Genomic DNA, 26,839 nt, shown 5'->3' on the forward strand with positions numbered 1-26,839 from the left:
AGTCATTCATTCATTCATTCATTCATTCATTCATTCATTCATTCATTCATTCATGTATCTATTTGTATGTGTATGGATGACTAGCACACAAGTAGAGGTCAGAAGGAAACTTGCAGGGGTTAATTCTCTCCTTCCACCAGGTTCTGGGGATTAAACTCTGGTCATCAAACACATTTATCTACTGAATTATCTCTCTGAAACCCCCTTTAAATCTGAACTTTTTTTGGGCAAAACTATTATTATATAGTGAAAACTTTATTATAAATCTGTGATCCCAGTAACATCTAAAGAACTCTTAGAGTTCCTAACCCGATGCCATTTTTTTATTGTCTTCTTCACAGATTATCAGGTAGTTACTTATTGGTGATTCATAGTCTCTGTAAATTCCTTACTAATATAATTCCATGATACCTTAGCTTAATTTTTAAAAATCTTTCTTGCTTGCAGCTTTGAAATTCAAAGCTTGTTGGGCAGTAGTGGTGCATGCCTTTAATCCCAGCACTCGGGAGGCAGAGGCAGGCGGATCTTTGTGAGTTCGAGGCCAGCCTGGTCTCCAAAGTGAGTTCCAGGAAAGGTGCAAAGCTACACAGAGAAATCCTGTCTCGAAAGACCAAAAAAAAAAAAAAATTCCTTGCAACCTTTCTTACAGTTGTAGATGAGGGGTTGGGGATTTAGCTCAGTGGTAGAGCGTTTACCTAGCAAGCACAAGGCCCTAGGTTCAGTCCTCAGCTCCAAAAAAATTTAAAAAAAAAACAGAAAAGAAACAGTTGTAGATGAAGTGAGATAATATAAATGAAAGAACTTTGTACAGAGAATAAAACATACTTATACCATACTTTATTATTGGAAATGATATTTAAAAGTAACAATACAGCTGGATGTGATGGTACATACCTTTAGTTCCAACACTCGGGAGGCAGAGGCAGGTGGGTCTCTGAGAGGCCAGCCTGGTCTACAGAGCAGGACAGCCAGGATTGTTACACAGAGAAACCCTGTCCAAAAAAAAAAAAAAAATAGCAATACTCTGAAATATTATTGGGATTAATTTTATGCTAGGAAATATGGAGGTGGCTACTACTATTTATATTTTGCAGATGAGAGAACTAATGAGATTAAGAAACTTTCCCAAATTCACATAGGTTACACAGCTCTTTCAGCTTTTACCTAACTTTGACACAGAAAGAAAATAAATTGCATACCTATTGAATTGCTTTCCAGCTTCAGAATGTGAAATGAGCTTGGGTACAGAGAGAATAAGCCTGATGTCTGAGTTCCTGAGCACTGTGTTCTTGTGCCAGTTCCTGACACACCCAGCTGTCACTTTGAATAATCTCGCAGTAACTTGGTGGGCAAGGTCACAGTAGCTCAGTATATCACCTCGTAAAGATCACTCTTCAGTTTACTCACAATTTTTCTGCCGTTTTTATTATTATTTTTGTTTTGCCCATAAAATTAGAAGATTCGAAGAAAGATATGTTATTGTCAACTGTAGAAAGACGTGTGTCTACCATTATCAGTGTCAGAGAGTTGTTTTTCTTACCCTGAAAGTCACCTTTGTTGTAGCCATTTCTCATCCTCCCAGCCTCTTAGAATCACTGCTCTTTGACTCTCTCCATAGTTTTGCATATGTCATGTAGTTGGAGTCATCAGTATGGAACCTTTTCATTACTTTGTAATAGGCAGTCAGGTTTCCTTTGTGTTTCTCGTGTCTTGATAGCTTATTTTTGTTTGTAAGGGTGTCTTACACTCCTATTGTCTTGTTGTACCCTAATTTATTCATTCACCTACTGAAAGGATACCTTGGATACTTTGAAGTTTTGGTAGTATATATGAGGCTTCTATAAAGTACAGGTTTTTGTATGGATCAATACTTCCCCTACTGTGTGCAGATATTAAGGAGCCCACATACTAGACTATACTATAAGAATAGATTTAATTTTGTAAGGAACTTCTAAGTTGTCTTTTAGAGTAGATGCACCATTTTGCCCTTTCATCAACAGTAAGTGCTCCACATTCTGGCCAGTGTATAATATTATCAGTGTTCTTTGTTTAGGCCATTTTAATAGGTGTGTGGTGATAGTCTCATTGTTGCAACATACCATGCGGAATATTTTCTTTTCTTTGTCTGTTATAGTGCTGTGGACTAAACCCAGGTTTCACACATGCAAGGCAAGCATTCTACCACTGAACTAGATCCTTGGAACCATCATTATCGTCCTTTTTTTTTTTTTTTTTTTTTTTTTTTTAATAAAGACAGGGTCTTTCTATACAAACCTGGCTGTCCTGGAACTCAGTATGTAGACCGGGCTGACCTCAGACTCAGAGATCTGCCTGCCTCTGCAAGGTGTGTGCTACAATGCCTGGCTTTCTTAGAACAGTTTTGAGAGAAAACTGAAGGAAAAGTATAGTGTTCCCATATACCTTAATCTCACATGGTATATGGCATTCCCTCACTGTGAACACCCTATATGGGAAAATAAGGCCCTCACTCTTAGTGGGTTTGCATTAACTGAAGTTTATAGTCTCCATTAGGGTTCACCCTTGTGTTGTACAGTCTATGGGCTCGACCAAACCTCTTGTGTATGTGTGTATGTATGCACAATTACATAGAATAATAATAGTCTTACTGCTCTGAGCATCCTCTGTGCTCTACCCATGAACTCTTCCCCAGGCAGACTTGAATACTTAAAATGTGTATTCATCAGCATTTGTAGCAGGAGGCAGCAAACATACTTTATATCATATTGTATTTGTTAAACATACAGGGCAAACGTCCTCCTTTAGAGATGGAATTTGGTGTCTACAGGTAACTGTTTAGATTGCCAGTGACTGAGATGAGGGTAAGGGAAGAGAGTCATGTAAGCTAATGTCTAGGAACTACATGTCATAAGTTTGATTCTGTTTTTGTTTTCAGAACTCTTCATCTTGGCTTATACCCATCCTGTCTGATATGCTGCGACACATTTTTCAGTTTTGTGTTTTAGAAAGCAGCCAGGAAATTCTGGATCTTATTCACAAGGTACATGATGAATCTGTCAGTATTTCTTGTTCTAATAAATTTATATAGTTAAAATAATTACTATGCTATTGGTGAGGGATTTTAATGAATTAAGCCAACTAAAATATTTGAAGAGTCCAGTAATCTACAAGATGATCCGGAAAACTAGGCTTCTTATGGGATATAATATAAATTCAGGTTAGTTATGTTTGTTTCTTCTTATATGTCCTATTAAGCTAATGTTTTACTTTTTAAAGAGCTTTTATTTAATATTTTCTTTTCAATTGTGTGTGTGTGTGTGTGTGTGTGTGTGTGTGTGAGAGAGAGAGAGAGAGAGAGAGAGAGAGAGAGAGAGAGAGAGAGAGAGAGAGAGAGAGAGAGAAGGAGGAGACAGTGTGTGAGTAGTGGTGGGGGGAGAAGGGAGGAGAGGAGAGAAGAGAGAGAATTCCTGTGGAGTTCAGAGGTATTCTGTTTCTTTGTGGAGGGACCTTGTTGGAATCTCTGAGACAGGGTCTCACATAACCAAGGCTGGCTTGAGCTTGCTGTATAGCTAGGTAGGGTTGGCCCCAGACCCCTGGTCTTTCAATCCTGGGCTTGCAGATATGTTGAGCATGCCTAGCTTAGCATATTTAATTTATAAAGTCTTTTTATAAACTATCAAATATTCTCTGTTTTGATGTTGTTGTTGTTGTTGAGTAGATCTGTGTATCTCAAGCTGACCCTTGATCTTTCTGCTTCAGTCCTCCTGAGTGCTTTATAAATGTGTACCACCATATCCAACTCCTATATTCCTGTTTTGTTTTTGTTTTTGTTCTTTTAGGTTTTTCAAGACAGGGTTTCTCTGTGTCACGGTTCTGGCTGTCCTGGAACCTGCTCTGTAGACCAGGCTGGCCTTGAATTCACAGAGATCTGCCTGCCTCTGCCTCCGAGTACTGGGATTAAAGGTGTGCACTGCCACCACCTGGCTCCAACATTCCTTTTTTAAAACCTTATTTACTGGGCTGGAGATTGACTCAGTGGTTGAGAGCATCTGTTGCTACAGAAGACCCAGATTTGATTCCTAGCACCCACATGGCAGCTCATAATCATCTGTAACTCTAGTTCCAGGGGATCTGATACTTCTGATCTTCATGGGCACTGGTCACACACGTGATACATATACATATATGCAGGCCCACACATAAAAAACCAATTTAGTCTTAAAAGACCACAACTTCTATTTGTGTGTGTGTGTGTGTGTGTGTGTGTGTGTGTGTGTGTGTGTGTGTGTGTGTGTGTGTGTGTGTGTGTGTGTGTGTGTGTGTGTATGTGTATGTGGTGTGTGGGTGTGTAGGGTGGGGCAGCTTTTTAGGCTTTGGTTCTCTCTTTTCATCTTGTAGGTTCTGGAAACTGAACTCAGATTGTCAAGTGTGGTGGCATGTACATTTACTCACTGAGTCATCTTTGTGGCCCCCATGTTCTTAAAACAACAAACTCTACTTTGCATTATTTCTGTACCAGTATTTCAAAGTGAATCTCTATGTTGACTTTTCAGATGAATCTCTGCTATAACCTACTCCCTCCAGTTGATTTTCTCTAAAAGTATGTTTTATATTTTGTTAGCACTTAATAGAAAAATTTGTTTCCTATTCTCCTTTTCACTCCATAGGTTTGGATGGAACTGTTGAGCAAGGCTTCAGTTCAGTATGTGGTAGCAGCTGCTTGCCCATGGATGGGTGCTTGGCTTTGCTTAATGATGCAGCCTTCTCATTTACCTATTGACTTAAATATGTTGCTAGAAGTAAAAGCTAAAGCCAAGGTAAGTATAGAGAAACATAAGGTATTTCTATGTTCAACTCATTACCAAGATAGTAACTGAGAAACTTGCAATTATTGCTTTATTCTAAGGGTGTCTTCATTAACATTAGGCAGGACCAATTCTTCATTCAGACTCTGACAAACTCAATAGTAATTATTAGCCCTTAGAATTTTATGAAGAAAACTACATTTTATTGGCTTTGTTGTTTCCAATTAAATTTTATTGATTGATTTTTAATTATTGATTTTTCCTTTCTGTTTTTCCCCTAGGAAAAAACAGGTGGTAAGGTACGGCAAGGCCAAATCCAGAATAAAGAAGTGCTTCAGGAGTATATTGCAGGTGCAGACACAGTCATGGAAGACCCAGCTACCAGGGATTTTGTAGTTATGAGGGCCAGGATGACGGCAGCTAAGTGAGTACTCCAGTGTCGTAGAGGGAAAGTTCTGGCTAATAACTAAACAATTTAACCAAAAGATTTTTTTCATGTCTGTCAGTTCTTCCTTTATACTAGTTATCAAAGAAAAAACTAAAAGCAAGTAAATATTTTTAAGGTTTTGAAGTTTTAAAAATAGATGATTGGGTGGTGGTGGCCCATTCCTTTAATCCCAACAGTTGGGAGGCAGGTGGATCTCTGTGGGTTCGAGGCCAGCCTGTTCTACAAAGAGGGTTTCAAGAATTTGGGGTTGGAGGTACAGTTCAGTTAGTAGAATGTTTGCCTAGCATGCACAAGTCTCTGGATTTGACCCCAGACACCACACAAACAGTGTGGTGGTGCACACCTGCAGTATCACTTGAGAGGTCACCGGAGGGAGATCAGGAGTTGAGAGTCATCCTCAGTGACATTGAGAGTTGAGAACCAACCTGGAATATGTTAGACCCTGTATCAAAGACAAAAACAAATTACCTTATGTCTTCATGAAAATAAGGTAGAAGATAAGTTGCAGTTTTTATGGGGAAATTTATATCTTTAGTAAGAGAAATTTTCCCTCAAGTAATTTTTATAGTATGGCCTTTTCCTCTCTTTTAGGTTGTTAGGAGCACTTTGTTGCTGTATTTGTGATCCAGGTGTAAATATGGTAAACCAAGAAATTAGACCAGCAGAATCTCTTGGCCAGTTACTTCTGTTCCATCTGAACTCCAAATCTGCTTTACAGAGAATTAGTGTTGCATTAGTAATCTGCGAATGGGCTGCTTTACAAAAGGTAAGGTATATTCCTAAAGTAATAAAGGCAAATTTAGTAAAACCAATTTCTGTTAGCATTTAGAACTAGTTTATAACTTACAACATAAAAGAAAAAGCAGTTTCCTTATAAAAATCTAACAGTTATGGGAAAGTATTCCATATAATATTGAACATCGTTTTCCATTTACTTTTAACTTGTTTTTTTTAGCACCCCATTCATGAGAGACTACTAAGCTGTGCTCATATTTAGTATCTGTCCATCCCTACAGTCTGTTACAAAGCTCCCTGTGTGTGTATAGAAAAGACTCGCGTGTGTATAGAAAGAAGCAAGCCAGAGCCTGACTATGTGGTCCAGTTGGTCATTACTTTCAGGCAGCACATTTTTAGTGCTTTGTGTTTTTGGAGCTCTATGTATATGGATAGTTACAAGGGCAGAAGTTTTGGTCACAAGAAAAAGATCTCCACATTTGAACTCAAATCTGCATTTCCAAATGAACCAAATTCCCTTCTAGCCTCTTTAACTTTAAGCTTCTGTAAGATGTATGATTTTGTGTAAGACTTGTTTCTGTAAATCAAAGAAACTTCCTGCTGGTTTTGTTTATTCCATTGACTGGAATTCTGGAAATTTAACTGTCTGCACTTGCTGTGAGAGTTGCTTGTTACTGCCTCTTAGCAGTTTGTCAAAGCTATGTCTAAAAGTAATTGAACCGTGCTTTATTGCAATTGAGACCCCACTTTGCCTCTGGAAAGAAGCAAAGCTTATCTGTTTTGTTGTCAGGACTCCATGTGCTGGAGAGGCAGTGATGCTGTGTTTTTGTGCCTCTCAGACTCAGCAGCAAGTGTTGACAGTTCGGTTTCTGGACCCTCACAGAGCTTCTCTGGATTTACTCTGTGAAGCCCAGGCTGATCACCCAGATCCCACAGAACCCCTCATGGCTCACCACTGAGGCCATTCCCCCTCTTGTTGGGGCAGGCAACAACCAGAGAGAGTGGGAAGGGTTAGTTAAATTTGGGGGCAGGTAAGTAGCTTTTAAATTATATCCATTTTTACAATACAGCATGTGAAGCTGTGGTTGAACTGTTAAAGATATCTAATATCAAATTTTGAATAATATTTTTAGTGCATGCCAGATTGTTTTCTGACTGGTTTTTATAGTAATACACTTCTAAATGTCTGCTCTATTTATTTATTTATTTATATATACATACTTTGAGTAAATTCAGAGTACACTAAGAATAATTAGGCTGAAAATTAAGTGCAATTATAGTAGTTACATGTGCATGTCCTGTAGTCATATTAAAATCTCAGAGTAGTTTTGATGTAATACTTTTTCTTTGGGTAACTAACTATTCTGGAAGATAACAGACTGTAGATTCAAAATCAATGGCAATGTAGCATTTGGTTGTCTGAAGTCAAGATTTAAACATCTCTGCCATTATGTTTCTGTATTTTCCCTGACTCTTGTTATCTGTTGTATTTTAGGAGTGTAAAGCTGTTACCCTAGCTGTGCAGCCACGTTTGCTTGATATCCTTTCAGAACATTTGTATTATGATGAAATTGCTGTTCCATTCACACGAATGCAGAATGAATGTAAACAGTTTCTCTCATCATTAGCTGATGCACATATTGAAGTTGGTAATAGAATAAACAACAATGTTTTAACAATAGATCAAGCTAATGACCTGGTGAGTAAAGAAGTAACTTTCTTAATTTTACAACATGAAATAAAGATTAGAAATTTGCCATGATATGTCACCACAGAAGCATACAAATATGTTGAATCTGTTGGTGGTGTGGTAGCCTGTTATCCTGTTCTTTAGAAAGGTTATTTCATTGTACTGAATTTCTTGAAATTAGAGGACAGAGAACTTGTAAAATTTTGTCGCTTATCAGTGTATCATAAGATTTTGGTAGATGAAAGAACCTGCTTCTACAGTTTCTTGAGTATTTCTCTTCTTGGTTTAAGATGAAACTATTTAAACATATAGAAGCAAAAGTGTTACACAAACTGCTCATGTACTCAGCATTTAGAATACCCAGGTTAGATTTTGCAGTTAACATTTTACTAAGCTCGTTAGATCATATGTGTACTTAAAAATATCTCCCATCTTTCCAGCCATCATTCATCTGATGTTTTCATAACATTTCTAAGTAAATTCAGATATTTGTACATGTTAGATGAAGGCACAGATCTAAAGTGGACAAATTTAGGGATTTTTAACAGATACATAAACCAGAGAGAAACATGCAATCAAGATAGAGAATACAGCACTGTTACAGTTTCCAAGCTTATCCTTTCTTCCCTTGCTCCCAAATAACCATTGTTCTGATCCTTCTTTTACTGATTTATCTGCACATTCTATAATTCTGTATAAATGATACTATAGACCATACTGTTTGGCATAAGGATTTTGAGGCATGAAAATTTTTAATTCATTGTTATGCATATTAATTATTTTGCGTTGCTGAGTTGGATTGCGGAGTTTACACCACAGTTAGTGCCAGCCATTTGCTTCTTGATAAACACATGTCCTATTCCTAGCTTTTGGCTATTGTGAATAGAGATGCTATAAATATTTTTTAAAAAAATTACTGTATAAATATTTGGACATATAGTTATATTTTCCTTAGATAAATGTAGTAGAATTGCTGAGCTGCTAAGCTGTAATAATAAATCTCTTATTTTTTTAAATTATTTTCATTTTATATGCATTATTGTTTTGCCTTCATGTATACCTGTGTGAGAGTGTCAGATCCCCTGGAACTGGAGTCACAAATCTGTAAACTGTGAATTGAACCTGGGTCCTCTGGAAGAGAAGTCAATGATCTTAACTGTTAAGCTGTCTTTCTGGCCCCTCGTTGAGTTTTATTTAAATGAACAAAAGCCATGCAGTGATGTGGCTTAATGATAAAGTGCCTTTCCAGCTTATGTTGGGCTCTGAGTTTAGTTCTTAGCACTTGAGTAAGTAGAGATAACATTTTTTAAAATTTTACTTACTTTTATTTCATGTGCATTGGTGTTTCACCTGCATGTGTGTCTGTGTGGGGGTGTCAGATCCCCTGGAATTGGAGTTACAGACATTGTGAGCCATCATGTGGGTGCTGGAAATTGAACCGGGATCCTCTGGAAGAGTAGTGAGTGTTCTTAACCACTGAGCCATCTCTCCAGCCCAAGAGAACATTTTTAAGATGAGACTTTTCCCAAATTGGTCATTCCATTTTACTCCACTGCTCCACAGCTGTGTTTGTCCTGTATCACTGCCAGTGCTGGATGTGCTCAGCCTGTTCTTGAGCTCCTGAGTGGTTGTGTGATTGTGTCACTATGGCTTTACTTTACACAGTTCCTTTATGAAGCACAGAGTGAACACTTAACACTTCGTTGGCCATTTCACACCTCTATTTCAGAAAGTTCTTTGGGTCTTTTATTACTCACTTTTAATTAAGTTGTCAGTTTGCTGTTAGGTTGTAAGAATACTTTATGTATTCTGGATAGCCTGTGCTGGGTGCGTGCTTTCTGAGTATTCTCTTTTAATTTTATTACTTCTGTCTTTGAATTTTTAAAAATCATTTTGTACATGTGTATAAGCATGTTCATAAATGCACACACGTATGCCATAGCATGCCATAGTATGCATGTAGAAGTCAGAAGAAAACTTTTGGTAGTTGGTTCTCTCTTTCCACTGTTATGGGGGTTTCAGGGCTCAAACTCCGACCATCAGGCTTGTGTGGAAAGTGCTCTTTCCTGGTGAGCCATCTCTCTGGCCCTTTGGATGATCGGATAGATTACATTTTGGAAAATGTTACTAACTAGTTAATGCTTTTATGGTTCTTTTGTTCTTTCAATCTAACAAACATTTGCATGTTTTGTTTAAGTTTTCTAGTCATTTATGTTTAGATTTATTACCTGTCTTCTTTTTCTCCCCTCAGTGCTGGATTTAAATCCAGGATACCTTATGTCCCAGTGAAGTCTCTATTCTATTCTCTGTTTTACTTATTGGCCTGATGGAAGGGTAATTTGAAAAGGAGCCTTGGGTTGGAGCCCTACCCTGGTGCTTTATTCCATAGAGAGGACACTTTTGTCCTTGTCTCTTCGCCAGTCGCAGGATTCTTCTCTTATCCTTGCACAGTAGTGTCTGCTCTAAACCTTCCTTTTTTTCCCCCCTGGTTAAAGATTTGCTTATTTTAGTATTTTATGTGTATGGTGTTTCTGTTCTTTTGTGATGAACAAATTGGCATGGTCATGTGGCTATAATATAAAATCTCTTTTTTAACCTTTTATATTTTATATTGATGAAAAATAAGATCTCGTGTAACTGTTTTGTAGAATTGTCCACTTTGTCTTTATGGAATCAGTTATTTCTAAGTCTTAAAAGATAGGTTCTTAGTAGGATGTGGTGGCAAATACGTACAGTCCCAGCATTCAGGAGGCTGAAGCAGGAGGATGATGTTGAGGATAGCCTGTGCTTGTTGGTGAAACTGTTCCCCTAAACAACACAGCAACAAAAACTAAACACCCATGAAAAGTTTACCTTTTCAATGTTTACTTGTTTTGTGATCAATAATTATCAAACCACATCTGTTTATAAAAGCTCTCAATACTTTATTAATTTACTTATTTATGTTTTTTGTTATTCTGTTTTGTTTGTTTGTTTTGTTTTTTGGTGACAGATTTTTCTCTGTAGCCTTGGCTGTCCTAGAATTTGTGCTGTAGACCAGGCTGGCCTTGAACTCATAGAGATCCACTTGCTTCTGCCTCCTCAGTGCTGGGATTAAAGGTGTGGGCCACATTGCCTGGCCTATTTTTGTTATATAAGCCTTTACACAATCTTGATGTGCATAAAATTTCAGGGCAACATTATTTATATATTCAAAAGATAGGAAGAACCCAAATATTAATTAACTGATTAATGGGTAAATGTAGGATAGAAAGATTATATACGAAAGTTAAATATTGTTTGACAGAAAATACCATTACATGTTACAACATAGATGGACCTGAAAAACGTTACTGATATTGAGATTTCATTCATATGAAATGGCCAACATAAACCTGTTTGTGTAAGAGGGAGATAGGTCCCATAACAGTGGGGAAGTGAGAAGTGATTGCTAATGGATAGGAGTTTTCTTTAGGGATTGATGGAAATGTTCTCATTGTGGTGAGCCATGGTTCTTAATAAAACCACTGAGTTATTTACTTCAAATGAGTTAATTTATGGTACAGGAATTATCTTTTAATAAAATTAAATTGAAGAACAGTCTCAATGAAATGTATACAGTACTGTCTCACTAGTATTGGGCCTTCTACAGTGGCTATTGCGTCTGTTTTCTTTTGTTTCTGGAGTAGAGAAGGAGTTTGTGAATTTTGATATTCCTCATATTAACAGTTTATATTGGTTTGTAGCTTTCACCTTTTACCAGTTAGGTGAAATTTTGTATATTTAATGGTAATTTTATTTCTCTCAAGAGGATGTCTCTTTAAGAATATAATGCTACTGTTAAGACAAACTAAGCTATACTTTTGGGGCTGTTTTAGACATTATTTAGCTTATTAAATATTAAAAGAATTCTTGATACTATGGAACTTTTGCAAGTGAATGAGAAAACTGCCATTTAGTAGTTTAGAGTCTACTTGGGGTTGTTGTAATTAAATATTTTTTGTTTTTTATTAGGTAACTACTGTTTTTAATGAAGTCACATCAACTTTTGATTTAAATCCTCAAGTGTTACAGCAGTTAGAGAGTAAACGACATCAGGTCCAAATGACAGTTGCAGAGACCAACCAAGAGTGGCAAGTGTTGCAGTTGAGAGTGCATACTTTTGCTGCATGTGCAGTTGTGAGCTTGCAGCAGCTTCCAGAGAAATTAAATCCTATCATAAAACCACTAATGGAAACAATTAAAAAAGAAGAGAATACGCTAGTCCAGAACTATGCCGCTCAGTGCATAGCTAAGCTTCTTCAGCAGTGTACAACAAGATCACCATGTCCAAATTCAAAAGTTATTAAAAACCTCTGTAGCTCTCTGTGTGTGGATCCATACCTCACTCCCTGTGTAACATGTCCAGTGCCAACACAAAGTGGCCAGGAAAATTCTAAAGGTATGTATCTAAACCTTTATTTGCATAGAGAAGGAACTGACCATTAAGTTTGTCTTACCATTAGATTATAGGTATAATTTAACCATACATACAGTTCCTTTTAGAGCCGCTACCCCTATTTCATATTCTCCATGAACAAAGATTGATTCTAACAAAATGGTTGTATCAATTTGTGTATTTTCCAATCAGTCAGCCCTCTTACATGTAAATTAGCCATCCATATATGAAGGGATGTAAGTCACGTAAAGTCTGTGTTCACCCTTCCTTAACCTTGAAAGTCACTGCACAGCTTATAAGAACTAGACTAGAAAACTAGTTGTATCAAATGTTAATAATTTGGTTCCTTAATTTAGTGCCATGTTATGATGTGAGTGAAGTCTTATTTGATAAAATACCAAATGAACAAGTTTTCTATTTTTATGTGGAAGATTTATATGGAAAACAAATCTTTCATTAAGATGATCTCAGAGATAAGACTAACGCTGGTGTAGTCACATGACTAAGTCCTATATGTGTGGTTTTTTTTTTTTTTTTTTTTTTTTTTTTTTTTTTTTTTTTTTTTTTTTTTTTGGTTTTTCGAGACAGGGTTTCTCTGTGTAGTTTTGGTGGCTATCCTGGATCTCGCTCTGTAGACCAGGCTGGCCTCGAACTCACAGAGATCCGCCTGGCTCTGCCTCCTGAGTGCTGGAATTAAAGACATGAGCCACCACTGCCCGGCTTTATTTTTTATTTTTTTTTATTTTTTTTGTTTTTTCGAGACAGGGTTTCTCTGTGTAGCTTTGCGCCTTTCCTGGAACTCACTTGGTAGCCCATGCTGGCCTTGAACTCACAGAGATCCGCCTGGCTCTGCCTCCCGAGTGCTGGGATTAAAGGCGGCGTGTGCTGCCACCACCTCCCGGCTTTATAATTTTTTTTTTTAAATCAAAATTTTAGAAAACCTAAATTATTCAAAATGTACTAGACTTTAAAAAACAAATGAGAAAGAAGAAAGTTGCATGTTTAACATTAACTTAAATATAGTAGGATCATCCTCCCGTGTGGAGAGGCAATACTTTGCAGTGTTAGTGTTTTTCTGAATTTATAGTGATTATGAACATAGAGAAAACATGAAACATTTTTTAATGTTTCTTATGCATAAGCACTATTGTTGCATGTGGTATTTTTCATTGTTTTTGATTCTACAACTTTTATTATATTCAATATAAATCTTAATTCAAGTAGACAATTTTGTTACCATTTTATTAACAAAAACAACATCCTTTATAAAAATTGAGGTCTTGCTCAGTTTAAAATGATGTTAATGTCTCTTTAGGAGCAGGCAACATTTGCTCACCTGTATTTTGATTAAGTGGCTTTTTTTCTTATTAGGATCCAACTCAGAAAAAGATGGAATGCACCATACTGTCACTAAGCACAGAGGTATCATTACACTGTATAGGCATCAGAAAGCAGCTTTTGCTATTACAAGCAGGCGAGGTCCTATCCCCAAAGCAATCAAAGCTCAGATAGCAGATCTGCCTGCAGGAAGTAGTGGGAATGTCCTGGTTGAACTTGATGAGGTAAGTAGTTTTTTTTCTTCCCCCTTTCTGAATGCATTTACTCTTTAAATATTTAGTTTCTAGATTAGAACAAAGTTATCTTATTACCTTTCAGAGACCATCTTATTCTGTTCCTTATCCTATCAATGCCAAAATTTCCTAGGATATTCTGAGGAAAATTTTACAAGTGTTCAAATAGTAACACCTACCTTTTAGTCAACCAGGTATTATATTAAATGTGTTTTGCCAGGGTAAGGATCTAAATCTAGTTTTCCATATGAACAGCCAGTCACTTCACTGTTAAATCCCTTTATCTCTGATTATAACAACATGTTAGTATAATGACATCTGCTATAAAGATGCTTCCTATTTGTGATGATTTATATAAATTTTCTATCTTGCTCTGTTATAAACTACTAAAAAAATGTCCTCTGTGTGTTTATGTTTGTGCCAGAGTCTCATGTATCTCAGGCTGGATTAAAACAGATTGATGTAGCCAGGGATGACCTTGAACTTCTGGTCCTTCTGTGCCCACCTCCCAAGTGCCACCATACCTGGTCTTTTGGTCTATTTAGTACGGGGATGAAATTCAGGGCCTTGTGCATGCTGGGCAAACACTATGTTAACTGCACCCTGGCCATAACCAGTTTTCAGAAAGTGCTTTAGGCTGGCTATGGCAGTGAACACCTGTAATCCTACTACTTGTGGGGCTGAGATAGGATCACAAGTCTGAAGCCAGACTGAGAAGGAGGGGGGGAATGAATGCATGAATGAACAAGAGTGCAGATAATATGCAGGACAGGGAATGCAGGCAAATGCTTTGCATTAAGCCATAGCCCTAGCCCTTACAGTAGCATATTAACAATGGAATGACTATTCCTGCTCTTTTGATTGTAAGACATGGGCACTTACCTGGGCTCCACAGTAAACTGTTGGTGCTAAAAAGATGTGTTTTTGTAAAATAGGGGCCATGGATAAGTTTCTTATTAAAATCAGCATCCTACTCTGTGTTTCTTTTGAAACATTTTATAAAGCTGTTTCAGTGATTATCTCTCTCCATAATTTTCATGAAAGTTTTACCATGATTTGATATTTACAGTTCTTCTTTTCTTCCTTTTTTTTTTCTTTTCTTTTCTTCTTTTTCTCCCCTTTGGCTTTTTTGAGACAGGGTTTCTCTGTATAATAGCTCTAGCTCCCTTCATAAACCAGGCTGGCCTAAAACTCACAGAGCTCTGCCTTCTGAATGCTAGGGTTAAAGGTGTGTACCACCACTGCCCAGCTTTTCTTTTTTGATGTGGTTGAGGCCAGCCTCAAGCTCTTTGTGATAGGCTTACCTCAGTCTCCTAAGTATACCATCATGCCTTGTAGAGAGCTTTTCCACTTTCGTTTAAAACTCTTGTCTGTTCTTGAGGGAAGCCAGTTTTATGACTCTAGTTACTGATAAATACAAAAGTGTAACTCTTGGGGTGAGCAAAAACATGTTCTGTTTTCCTGAGTGATTTTGAATAAGAATAGATTGTAGCACAAATCTTAAAAGGTCTTATTAATAAAACAAACCCGGAGCCAGGTATTGAGGTGAATGCTGGAAGATCAGAGAACCAGGACAAGCCACAGCTACCTCACCTTGCCAATTCCTCAGCTGATCCTGTTTCCTCAGACTGAAAGCCCCTGAATCCTCATCTGAATGGATCTCAGCTGAACTACTGCTAAAAGCCAAAAACTTAACAAGGCTCTAGTTCCTGGGCTCACACCTTAAATACCTTTCTGCTTTCTGCCATCACTTCCTGGGATTGAAGGTGTGTGTCACCATGCCTGGCCATTTCCAGTGTGGCTTTGAACTCACAGAGATCCAGATGGATCTCTCCTTCCTGAATGCTAGGATTAAAGGTGTGTGCTACCACTGCCTAAACCTATGTTTAATGTAGTGGCTGTTCTGTTTTCTGACCCCCAGATAAGTTTATTTAGGTGCACAATATATCAACCACAATAGATGGCTTCAGCCAGGGTGGGCAGTGGTGGCATGCACGCCTTTAATCCCAGAACTTAGGAGGCAGAGGTAGGTGGATCTCTTGAGTTCGAGGCCATCCTGGTCTACAGAGTGAGTTCCAGGACAGCCAGGGCTACACAGAGAAACCCTGTGGGGAACAGGGGAGGGGGCAGAATAAGTGGTTTCATCTCTGGGACTGCTGTTGCTTTGGGGCAGGGAACACTAAAAAAAATGCCACCGGTGACTGTCTCTAGAAGTCATATATCCTTTTATTTCTTATTTTATTCCTATTAGACTCAAAAAAAAAATTCAGTTACCAGTTATGAGTGTTAGGCTTGTGTGGAGTTGATTATTGGAAAATGTTGCAGTAGTCATAAAGACATCTAGTAATGTTTCATTGACTAACAAAAGTACTGTCAATTTTTAGAGAGTGACTTTAAAATCCTCTGGATTAAAATTTTAATGCATAATGCTTTTTTCTAAAATTCTTCTTTCAACTAACATTGGATTTTAGGGTCAGAAGCCTTACCTGGTACAGCGGAGAGGAGCTGAATTTGCCCTAACAACTATAGTAAAACATTTTGGTGCTGAAATGGTGGTGAAGTTGCCACATCTTTGGGATGCTATGGTTGGCCCATTGAAGACTATGATTGACCTAAATAATTTTGGTATGCATTCATTTTAATCAGTTTAGCTTTTTCAGTGTTTATCAGATATCTTTTTAAAAGAAAACTGCTTATCTCTATTTACTGACCAGTAGGTAAGTTTTCAAATGGAAGACTGGTAATTTTCATGTTATTCTGAATGCTTTACCCCTTTTTTCTTATTTATTTTAAAATAGATTTGAAAGTGGATTATTTTAAATCTATTCAGTTTTAATTTCCATTTTCAATTTCCAATACAAAAAACTTTGTTGACATTTGTATACTAGCTGAGGGGGTACTAATATTTTTTGTGGTCTCTAAATTTTGAAAATTATTTAAAAAGTGATACAACTTTATTTGAATAGATGGAAAGTCCCTCCTGGAAAGAGGTGATGGTCCTGCTCAAGAATTGGTGAATTCTCTGCAAGTTTTTGAAATAGCAGCAGCTTCAATGGATTCTGCACTTCATCCCTTGGTAATTAATATGTATAGTGCTTCTTCAGATAAAACAAGTGGTCTTGTTAAATAATCTTAATACTTTTCCATCCTTATTAATGGTATTTAAAAAATTGGTATAACTAGATTCTTCCTTATGGGACTCTTGAATTGAATACAGGAATGATAGAAAACCCAACTTGGAAACATGGGTGCATTATGGAAAGGGTTCTGAAGGAGTAAAGAGAAAGGAAATTGTAGGCTGTTTAGACTCAAAATAGGTAGAGCTCCAAGCAAGAAAGAGCTCAGGCAGAAGGATGCTTTTCAGGATAAGCAGGAGATGATGTGCTAAGAGGGAGCTGGTCAGCAGCCAGGGGACACTAGTGTGTATTTGGCTTTGGCTTTGGTTTGGTTTTTACTATTATACTGCTAACAAAAGAATTTGCAGAGGATAGAGGAAAGTAGAAAATTATTTGGTTTTAATAAAAAAAATTATTTCCATATATCTGTACTATGGGAGCTCTGTGCAATTTATTGTATTGTAAACAGTTTTAGCTTTACTTCTCTGTAACTATGTAATATTAAAATAAGATTCATAAATGTGAATCTGGGCAATAGTAGTTAGAAATAAAAAGTATGTTATGAATTTCTGATAAGCCCTAGTGGCCTATGTCTGTTTCCTAGTTTCTTGGGAGGTTAAGTAGAAGGATTGCTTGTGTACAGAAGTTTGAGGCCAGTCTGGACAACAGCAAGCCCCCATCTCAAAGAAAGCTCTCCCCATCTTCTTCTATTAGTAAAGAACAAATTCCTTCTTTATCCACCCTGCACTCAACTGAAATGTGAGGCTGGCCTTACTGTTGAACAAGTAGTTGGCTGTCATTGGTAGACTCGATGTTCTATGCGATGGACATTTAACAGTGAGATGCTGTTGTGACCATAATGCTGTGGTAAGCATTATGGAAACACCTACCTGAATGTGGTACCTAGAACAAAACCAGGAACCCTGAGCTCTGTAAGTATTCCCTAAGAAGTATTGTAATTGCTCTGGTTGTTTGTTTTCAGCTGGTACAGCATTTGCCACATCTGTACATGTGCCTTCAGTATCCCAGCACCGCAGTGAGGCACATGGCAGCTCGCTGCATAGGGGTCATGAGCAAAATAGCTACCATGGAAACGATGAACATTTTTTTAGAGAAGGTGCTTCCGTGGCTGGGAGCGATTGATGACAATGTCAAACAAGAAGGTGCAATTGAAGCACTTGCCTGTATCCTTTATTTTGCCAAATGTGAGAAATTTTACTCATTCCATTGAAGATTAACTCAAAGTTCACTCATTTTAAAATGCATATAAACTTGATTTATTCCAAAATGACTTTTTACATTTTATTTATATTTTATTAATATTAAATAAATAATAAATAAAAATAAATATTAAAATTTCATATAAAAAGCTTAAAGAATTGCTTAAGACAGGTAACTTTTAATAAGCAAAGTGATTTTTATGTAATTTTAAACTAGTAGCTGATCTGTTTATCTTATAATTAATGTTTCATTAGTATTAATTAAATAATAGATAGGTTATAATTACCTTAAATGTATGTTTCTAAACTTTGTTCATTTTTTTTTTCAGGGGAAAGTGATTAAAATAATAAGATAATTAAGCTCTGGTTTCTCATCAGATTATGTAAACTTTTGCCTTCTACTGAAATATACTAAATCTAGAAATGTACTGCAAGCCCCCCCCCTTTTTTTTTTTCCTGGAACTCTCTTGGTAACCCAGGCTGGCCTGGAACTCACAGAGATCCACCTGGCTCTGCCTCCCGAGTGCTGGGATTAAAGGTGTGTACCACCACCACCGCCCAGTCCTGCAAGCTCTTTTTAAGGACATGGCAACCATTGTTTAATTTAGAATGTGTGAGCCCTGTGTGTCAAAGCAGGAAAGGTAGATAAGGTCAGATCAGTAGAAACCTGGTTCAGAATGTTTCACAGCCACAGGATTAGGTTCAGTACATCCAGGTGGTGATTTTTATGCTCCTGGTGGGAGATTTGGAATTAATCTTAGTGTGACACTGAGTTGTACTCCTTTACATCTTTAATCTTTAGTGTGATTCTTTTATTCTGAAATTGATATCCTAGAAACATATTTAGTAAGTTCTTACTAAAATTTTCTCCATTCACCTTCAGACAAAACCATAATTTTATATATACATACATGCTGGAGAGATTGTTCAGTGGTTAAGAGCACCTTTTCTTAAGAGGACCTGGGCTTGATTCTGAGTACCCACACGATAGCTCACAGCTGTCCATGACCCCAGTCCCAGGGACTCTTGACTCCCTCTTCTAACCTCGGGAACCAGGTAGGCAAATGGTGCATAGACAGATATGTGAACAAAACACCTATACACATAAAACTTTTAAAAATTAAAAAAAAAAAATACATACACCCAGATAGGTAGGTAGGTAGATGGATGGATGGATTGATTTTATGTATATGTATGTTTTGCCTGCAGGGATGTCTGTATACCATGTGCATGCCTAGTACCCATGAAGACTAAAAGGATATCAGATCCCCTGGGACTGGAGTTATAGATGGTTGTGAGCTACTACATGGGTTCTGAATATCAAACCCAGGTCCTTTGAAAGAGCATCCAGTGTTCATAACCACTGAACCATCTTTTTTTCAATGTTTATTTATTTTTGAGGTAGGATTTCTCTGCATAGTCCTGGAACTTGCTCTGTATCCCAGACTGACCTTGAACACAGATATACCTGCCTCTGCTGCCTGAGTACTGGGATTAAAGGCAAGTGCCACTATTGCTGAACTTGCAATTTTATATTTTTAATTATGGTAGTTAAATAAATAATATTTATGAAGAACACCAGCCTGTAAATATAGTTATAATTGATAACAGAAGTCATAATCTTGAGCCTGGCAGGTGTACATCTGTAATCCCAGCACTCAAGAGGTAGAAGCGGGCTGGAGAGATAGCTCAGAGGTTAAGAGCACTGGCTGTTCTTCCAGAGGTCCTGAGTTCAATTTCCAGCAACCACATGGTGGCTCACAACCATCTATAATGAGATCTGGTGCCATCCTCTGGCCTCCAGGCAACATGCAGACAGAACACTGTATACATAATAAATAAATAAATCTCACTAACATTTACTTTAAAAAAAAGGAGGTAGAAGCAAGAGGATCAAGAGTTCAAGGCCATTCTAGGCTTATAGGATGCCCTGTCTCAGAAAACAATAAGAAGCAAAATGGTCAGAATAGATTATGTAGATTATGTACATGTATGAAAATGTCATTTCTGGTTTTTTTGTTTTTTGTTTTTTTTTAATGCTGAAGTTGCAATCTTGGTATACTAGTATGTGAAAACATTTACCTGGGAGCTATTTTGAAATTTCCTTGATGGCTTACTCAGGTGTTATGGAACAGTTGGATGTTGGTATTGTTCCATATATTGTCCTTCTAGTTGTTCCTGTATTGGGAAGAATGAGTGATCAGACAGACAGTGTGAGATTCATGGCTACTCAATGCTTTGCAACACTAATTAGACTGATGCCACTTGAGGTAAGCTGAAGAGATTTTTTTAATGTTTTCTATAACTTAATGACAACAACCATTTTTCAACATTTATTTTGTTTGTGAGTCAGGGGGTGCATGTTCCTGTGAAAGTCCGAGGATTGAATTTAGGGCCATTCCTATGATAATACCTCAGTCAGGTGAAGTACTGTCATGTATCCCTTCCCCCAAACAAACATGTAAACACAAAACAACCCTGCTATGTTGATGTATAATTTATATCTCCATGAGTTTGTTTTAAAAGAATAACAGTTACACGATGATCCAGAGTTGTTTTGTATTTAAGTTTTTTTTTTATGGTACTAGGAATTGAACAATAGAGCCTTGTACATGATAGGCAAGTGCTCTACCAATTAGCTCCACCCCCAGCTCATAAATACTTCTCTCAAGAGTGTGATGGGCTGAGGAGATTACCCAGGGGTAAAAGTGCATACTGCACAAGCATCAGGGCCTGAGGGGATGTGGCCACGCATGCCTGTCACTCTTGACACTAAGTGTCAGGACAGGAGCTTCACTTGGCTTTGGGCTCCCAGCCTGGCTCTGAGTTCAGTGAGAGAGAGAGACAGACTGACTGAAGGGATGATGGGATGGTGCTGGAGAGGGATAGAGCAGGACACCTGACATCTTCCTTTGGCCTTTATGCATGCATGAGTGCACACACACACACACACACACACACACACACACACTCACTCACTCACTCTGTCAAATCGATAGTGAAACATAAGTGGATATAGTCAGGGTGTGTCTGTGAACATCACAGTATGTCAAGGAATACTGATGTGTTTAAATTATCTAGGGGAAAAGTAAGGCTCTAAATGGCCCCCACCCCCATACATTGTGTCTTGACAAGGAGCAGAAGTGCTTTGTACACAGTCACATTTGTCTCATGCTCAAGGGTGAGATTTAATAGTTCTTCCTGTTCTTACCAGCCCAGCAAGGGCCTTCCCAGCTGCAGCTGGCTGGTGAGTTACAAATGACACTACTACATTTGGTGCTCTTGCTTAAACTCTTTCCAAGTCTCGAGCAGTTTTGCAGCTAAACTGTTCAGATGTTAATAAAAAGCACAATTCCTTCTTTGTTATAAAATGGTAGAAAGGTTTTAGGTATTCGTTGGGACTTTTACATACCATCTTTTGAGATTCAGTACCTGAGGGCATCAGTACACTATGAAACTGATAGTTTTCAATATCATGGAATGTAAATTAGATTACATATTTTTATTTGTTTCTTTATTAACACTTGTTGAAAAATAAAGTCCCAATTGTGTTCTTTAAAATACCTAATTATATTTTCTTTAATTCAAGCACTTTTAACATCTTTCAAAAATCTTTAGATTTATTTACCCTCAAATCTTTATACTAATTTTTTTTTGTGATATATATTTTTTATTTTACAATATCATTCAGTTCTACATATCAGCCATGGGTTCCCCTATTCTCCCCCCTCCCACGCCCTCCCCTTACCCCCAGCCCACCCTCCATTCCCACCTCCTCCAGGACAAGTCCTCCCCCGAGGACTGTGATCAACTTGGTAGACTCAGTCCAGGGAGGTCCAGTCCCTTCCTCCCAGACTAAGCCAAGTGTCCCTGCATAAGTTCCAGGTTTCAGACAGCCAACTCATGCAATGAGCACAGGACTTGGTCCCACTGCCTAGATGCCTCCCAAACTGATCAAGCCAATCAACTGTCTCACCTATTCAGAGGGCCTGATCCAGCTGGGAGCCCCTCAGCCTTTGGTTCATAGTTCATGTGTTTCTATTCATTTGGCTATTTTTTTTTTCAATAATTGAGTAAAACTGAAATTTATTATATGCCACAGTCGTCCTAGGGACCTCCATGCTATATATATAGCCTCTATGGTTCTATGGGTTGTGGTCTGATTGTTCTTTATTTTATATCTAGAATCCACCAATGAGTGAGTACATACCATAACTGTCTTTCTGGGTTTGGGTTACCTCACTCAGGATGATTTTTTCTAGTTCCATCCATTTGCCTGCAAATTTCATGCTTTCATTGTTTTTCTCTGCTGAGTAGTATTCCATTGTGTATATGTACCACATTTTTTTCATCCATTCTTCCGTTGATGGGCATCTAGGTTGTTTCCAGGTTCTGGCTATTACAAATAGTGCTGCTATGAACATAGCTGAGCATGTATCTTTATGGTATAAATCAGCATTTCTTGGGTAGATGCCCAATAGTGGGATGACTGGGTCTTGAGGTAGTTCGATTCCTAATTTTCTGAGAAACCGCCATACTGATTTCCACAGTGGTTGTACAAGTTTACATTCCACCAACAGTGGAGGAGTGTTCCCTTTGCTCCACATCCTCTCCAACATTGGTTGTCATTGGTGTTTTTGATCGTAGCCATTCTGACAGGTGTAAGGTGGTATCTCAGAGTCGTTTTGATTTGCATTTCTCTGATGATTAAGGATGTTGAGCATTTCTTTAAATGTCTTTCAGCCATTTGTAGTTCTTGTTTTGTGAATTCTCTGTTTAGCTCTTTAGCCCATTTTTTAATTGGACTGTTCAGTGCTTTGATGTCTAGTTTCTTGAGTTCTTTATATATTGTGGAGATCAATCCTCTGTCAGATGTGGGGTTGGTGAAGATCTTTTCCCAATCTGTTGGCTGTCTTTTTGTCTTATTGACTGTGTCTTTTGCCCTGCAAAAGCTTCTCAGTTTCGAGAGGTCCCATTTATTAATGGTTGTGCTCAGGGTCTGTGCTGTCGGTGTTTTATTTAGGAAATGGTCTCCGGTGCCAATGCGTTCAAGAGTACTTCCTATTTTCTTTTCTATTAAGTTTAGTGTAACTGGATTTATGTTTAGGTCTTTGATCCACTTGGACTTGAGTTTTGTGCATGGTGACAGATATGGATCTATTTGTAATCTTTTACATATTGACATCCAGTTATGCCAGCACCATTTGTTGAAGATACTTTCTTTGTTCCATTGTATAGTTTTGGCTCCTTTGTCAAAAACCAGGTGTTCATATGTGCATGGATTAATGTCAGGGTCTTCAATTCGATTCCATTGGTCCGTATGTCGGTTTTTATACCAGTACCAAGCTGTTTTTATTACTATAGCTCTATAGTAGAGTTTGAGGTCCGGGATTATACTAATTTTTAATTAATTTTTTTCTGTGTATATGTTTGTCTTGGTAGAACTGAAATTTTTTTGATAGTATTTTAGGATGAAAAATTAAGTAAATAACATGGACTATCTAGTGAGATCAAGGCCTTTGGACAACACAGTGAGACTGTCCAACTGTGTGTGTGTCCCCTACCCCCACCCATGGAACAAGTGTTAGTTAATACTTCTTTTTGAGACTGGATCTCATAAAGCTCGGGCTGACTTTGTGTGTAGCTGAGCATGAACTTGAGTTCTGCCTCCAGTCCTTGAGTGCTGTGATTATACAGGTAGAGTTTCATACAGTGCGTGGTTGAACCCGGGCTTTTTCGTGCTAGGACAGCACTAGAGGAATGAGCTACTTACCACATCTCCATCCTAATTTTAATACATTTTAAAAATCATTTCAGGCAGGCATTCCAGACCCTCCAAACATGTCAGAAGAATTAATTCAGATGAAGGCAAAAGAGCGACACTTTTTAGAGCAATTATTAGATGGGAAGAAGTTAGAAAATTACAAAATCCCAGTACCAATCAATGCTGAACTAAGAAAGTATCAACAGGTAAGTTTATCCTTCATCTTGTAAATGTGAAGTCATTTTTTTTCTATTTGATTTAGTAAAGTCTTAGGTTTAATATCCTATATTGATTTCTCTTTTGCTCATATAAAGATTTAGGTCCATGAAAGTATGTTGTACAAGAAAAAAGTCTTCTGATATCTTTTTACATTTATAGTTATCCTTTCTCTACCCAACCTTCTAGGATGGTGTCAACTGGTTAGCGTTTCTTAATAAATATAAGCTTCATGGAATTCTGTGTGATGACATGGGCTTAGGAAAAACATTACAGTCCATCTGCATTCTAGCAGGAGATCATTGTCAGAGGTAATTTAAAATATTTCAAAATAAAGGTTCTAAATTCTGATGAATGTGAATGAATTGCCTAATTATTGTTTCTTTTGTAAAGGGCCCAGGAATATGCAAGATCGAAATTGGCAGAATGCATGCCCCTTCCTTCCTTGGTGGTTTGTCCACCAACGTTAACAGGCCATTGGGTAGATGAAGTAGGTAAATTTTGCTCCAAAGAATATCTCAATCCACTGCATTATACTGGCCCTCCCACTGAAAGGATAAGGTAAGAGCTGTACAACAAAAAGTTTCATATATTAACTAGACGTGACCTGCAGTCAGTTCTGATTATAGCCATAGAGACCTAACTTACTGAAGGTGGCCCTCTAGGAAGGTGTCAGTGACGCTCACCAGAACAAAGGACTTGAGCCACTGTCTCCCCACTGTGGTTCAAGTGCTCGGCTGAGAAATGAATAGCAACCGTGTTCACTCTGTGCTCTTTTGAGGACTTTGTGGCCACAGCACCTCTTGTTCTTTTTTCCATTTTACATATTTCTCTGTTTCCTTTTCTCCTGTTTGGTTTTCTCTTACTTTTGGTCCACAGTGGCTATTCTAGAAACATCACTGTTGTGTCAACAATTGTGTAGTTAGTCCCAATCCCCCTCTAAGGCAGTGGTTCTCAACCTGTGGGCTGCAACTCTCTAGGGAGTTGCATTTCTGACATATTATGATTTGAAACAGTAGCAAAACAGTAGCAACAAAATAATTTTCTGGTTGGGAGTCACCACAACAAGAGGAACTATAGTGAAGGGTGGCAGCATTAGGAAGGGTGAGAACCACTGCTCTAAGATGTGCTGTTTAGAGATAATGGTCCAAGATCACTTAGGTTTGTTAAGTGGACAGAGTGAGGATTTGAACATAAGCAGTTCAAATGTTTGTACATAAGCAATCCCTATAGTGTCTTCTAGGATTCGTGAATTTATAGGTGATAGGAATTTAACTCAAGCTAGCTTTAGTAAAACAGTTCACTCCCTCAAATTTCAAGCCTGGATTATTGCTTTAGAAACAACTAGAGTACTCTTACTTGTTCTTCCTCTTCAAACATAGTGTGTTGACTTGATATTTTCCTGACTTTATTCTTCAGTTGATGGGTAATGACCCTGGGCAGCCCCAAGCCTCACTCCTCTAGCTCCACCACAATACTAAGTTGTCTCTCCTCTTCCATCAGAGATTGCTCAGAACTACTGAACATGATAGACTGACTGGGAATTATGTTCAAAGGGTAAAAGCTTGTCAACAGTTCAGCCTGCTTCTGATGCTTCATCTCTTTATTCATTATGGGGACATATGATTGATAAGCTCCACTTAGCCTGACTGGTAAAGGAATGTGTCCCAAAAGAAGAGATACTGACAGAGTGCTTGTATTTTGAGTTAGGTGCTTTTCTTTTTTCTGAGCCAGAGAGCAGGTCTGCATCATAAAGAATGTGTGTGGTCTCTTAGGTAGATTGAAGCACTTTGCATTAATAATAGTAGCTGTAGTTACAATATTAAAATTGTATTAAGATATCAGTGGTGGCACATGCCTGTAGCCTTTGCAGAGGCAGTAGATCTGTGAGTTCGAGGACAGCCCGGGCTACACAGAGAAATCCTGTCTCAAGAAACAAACAAATAAATAAATAATAAAATTTAAAGAATTGTATTAAGAAATTAATAATTCCTGTTTCCTAATTTTTCTTAAAGGTTACAGCATCAAGTAAAAAGGCATAATCTGATAGTAGCTTCATATGATGTTGTGAGGAATGACATAGACTTTTTTAGGTAAGAATTCAAATATTCTTTAGAAAAATTTAGTATTGATAGTTGAGAGGGAGGATAAGATAGGGTCTTGTGGGTGCTATGAACCAAGAACATACTTGGTATACATATGAAAATGTCAGCCAGACCATCACTTTGTACAGTGAATGCATGCTAAATTAAATTTAAAAACTTAGATGGGGAAAAGCACAAAAGAGACTCCCAGTTTGCTGAACATACTGTTTTGTTCTAGATTGTGGCTCTGTATATAAGTATACCTTATAAAGTCCATGCATCCATTCACATCAGAATTATAGATTTTTCTGTATGTATCCTCTAGTTCTGTAAAATATTTCTAGCAAAAATAAGAAAAATTTGATATTGAAATTGTGAACACAACTTTCTGCTTCTAAGATTGTTCCTATAATGTCTGATATACAGGAAAAGATAACAGTTTTTATTTATTTTTCCTTAGAAATATTAAATTTAACTACTGTATTCTTGATGAAGGCCATGTCATAAAAAATGGAAAAACCAAATTGTCCAAAGCAGTAAAACAACTGACTGCTAACTATAGGATCATTCTTTCCGGAACACCAATCCAGGTAATTATTTACAACAAAAACAGCAAATTTGCCAGGTGCCATGGCATTTAGCAGTAAATTAAGGAGTCTTTTAGTTTATAAAGATAACGAAAAATTTCCAGTGGTTAAATTGTGTTTATAAAGGTTCCTTTGGGGGGCTGGAGAGATGGCTCAGTGGTTAAGAGCACTGGCTGCTCTTCCAAAGGTCCTGAGTTCAATTCCCAG

General features: G+C 37.6%; 1 protein-coding gene across 3 annotated transcripts in view; it reads left to right on the top strand.

Annotated features, from left to right (window-relative positions):
• Btaf1 (B-TFIID TATA-box binding protein associated factor 1) overlaps window positions 1-26,839 on the top strand; it is a 92,123-nt gene that overhangs the window by 48,037 nt on the left and 17,247 nt on the right. For all 3 annotated transcript variants that reach the window (XM_037206510.1, XM_028882879.2, XM_037206505.1), the window contains exons 15-30: window positions 2,915-3,019; window positions 4,647-4,796; window positions 5,066-5,208; window positions 5,824-5,998; window positions 7,463-7,666; window positions 11,651-12,077; window positions 13,446-13,636; window positions 16,117-16,270; window positions 16,612-16,721; window positions 17,744-17,945; window positions 20,103-20,251; window positions 23,799-23,951; window positions 24,151-24,272; window positions 24,355-24,522; window positions 25,977-26,054; window positions 26,506-26,635. In XM_037206510.1, the coding sequence (XP_037062405.1) occupies window positions 2,915-3,019; window positions 4,647-4,796; window positions 5,066-5,208; window positions 5,824-5,998; window positions 7,463-7,666; window positions 11,651-12,077; window positions 13,446-13,636; window positions 16,117-16,270; window positions 16,612-16,721; window positions 17,744-17,945; window positions 20,103-20,251; window positions 23,799-23,951; window positions 24,151-24,272; window positions 24,355-24,522; window positions 25,977-26,054; window positions 26,506-26,635 (2,661 nt within the window). The remainder of the gene's footprint in view (window positions 1-2,914; window positions 3,020-4,646; window positions 4,797-5,065; window positions 5,209-5,823; window positions 5,999-7,462; window positions 7,667-11,650; window positions 12,078-13,445; window positions 13,637-16,116; window positions 16,271-16,611; window positions 16,722-17,743; window positions 17,946-20,102; window positions 20,252-23,798; window positions 23,952-24,150; window positions 24,273-24,354; window positions 24,523-25,976; window positions 26,055-26,505; window positions 26,636-26,839) is intronic.

Source organism: Peromyscus leucopus, chromosome 1 (assembly GCF_004664715.2).
Source record: "Peromyscus leucopus breed LL Stock chromosome 1, UCI_PerLeu_2.1, whole genome shotgun sequence".
Classification (NCBI taxonomy): domain Eukaryota; kingdom Metazoa; phylum Chordata; class Mammalia; order Rodentia; family Cricetidae; genus Peromyscus; species Peromyscus leucopus.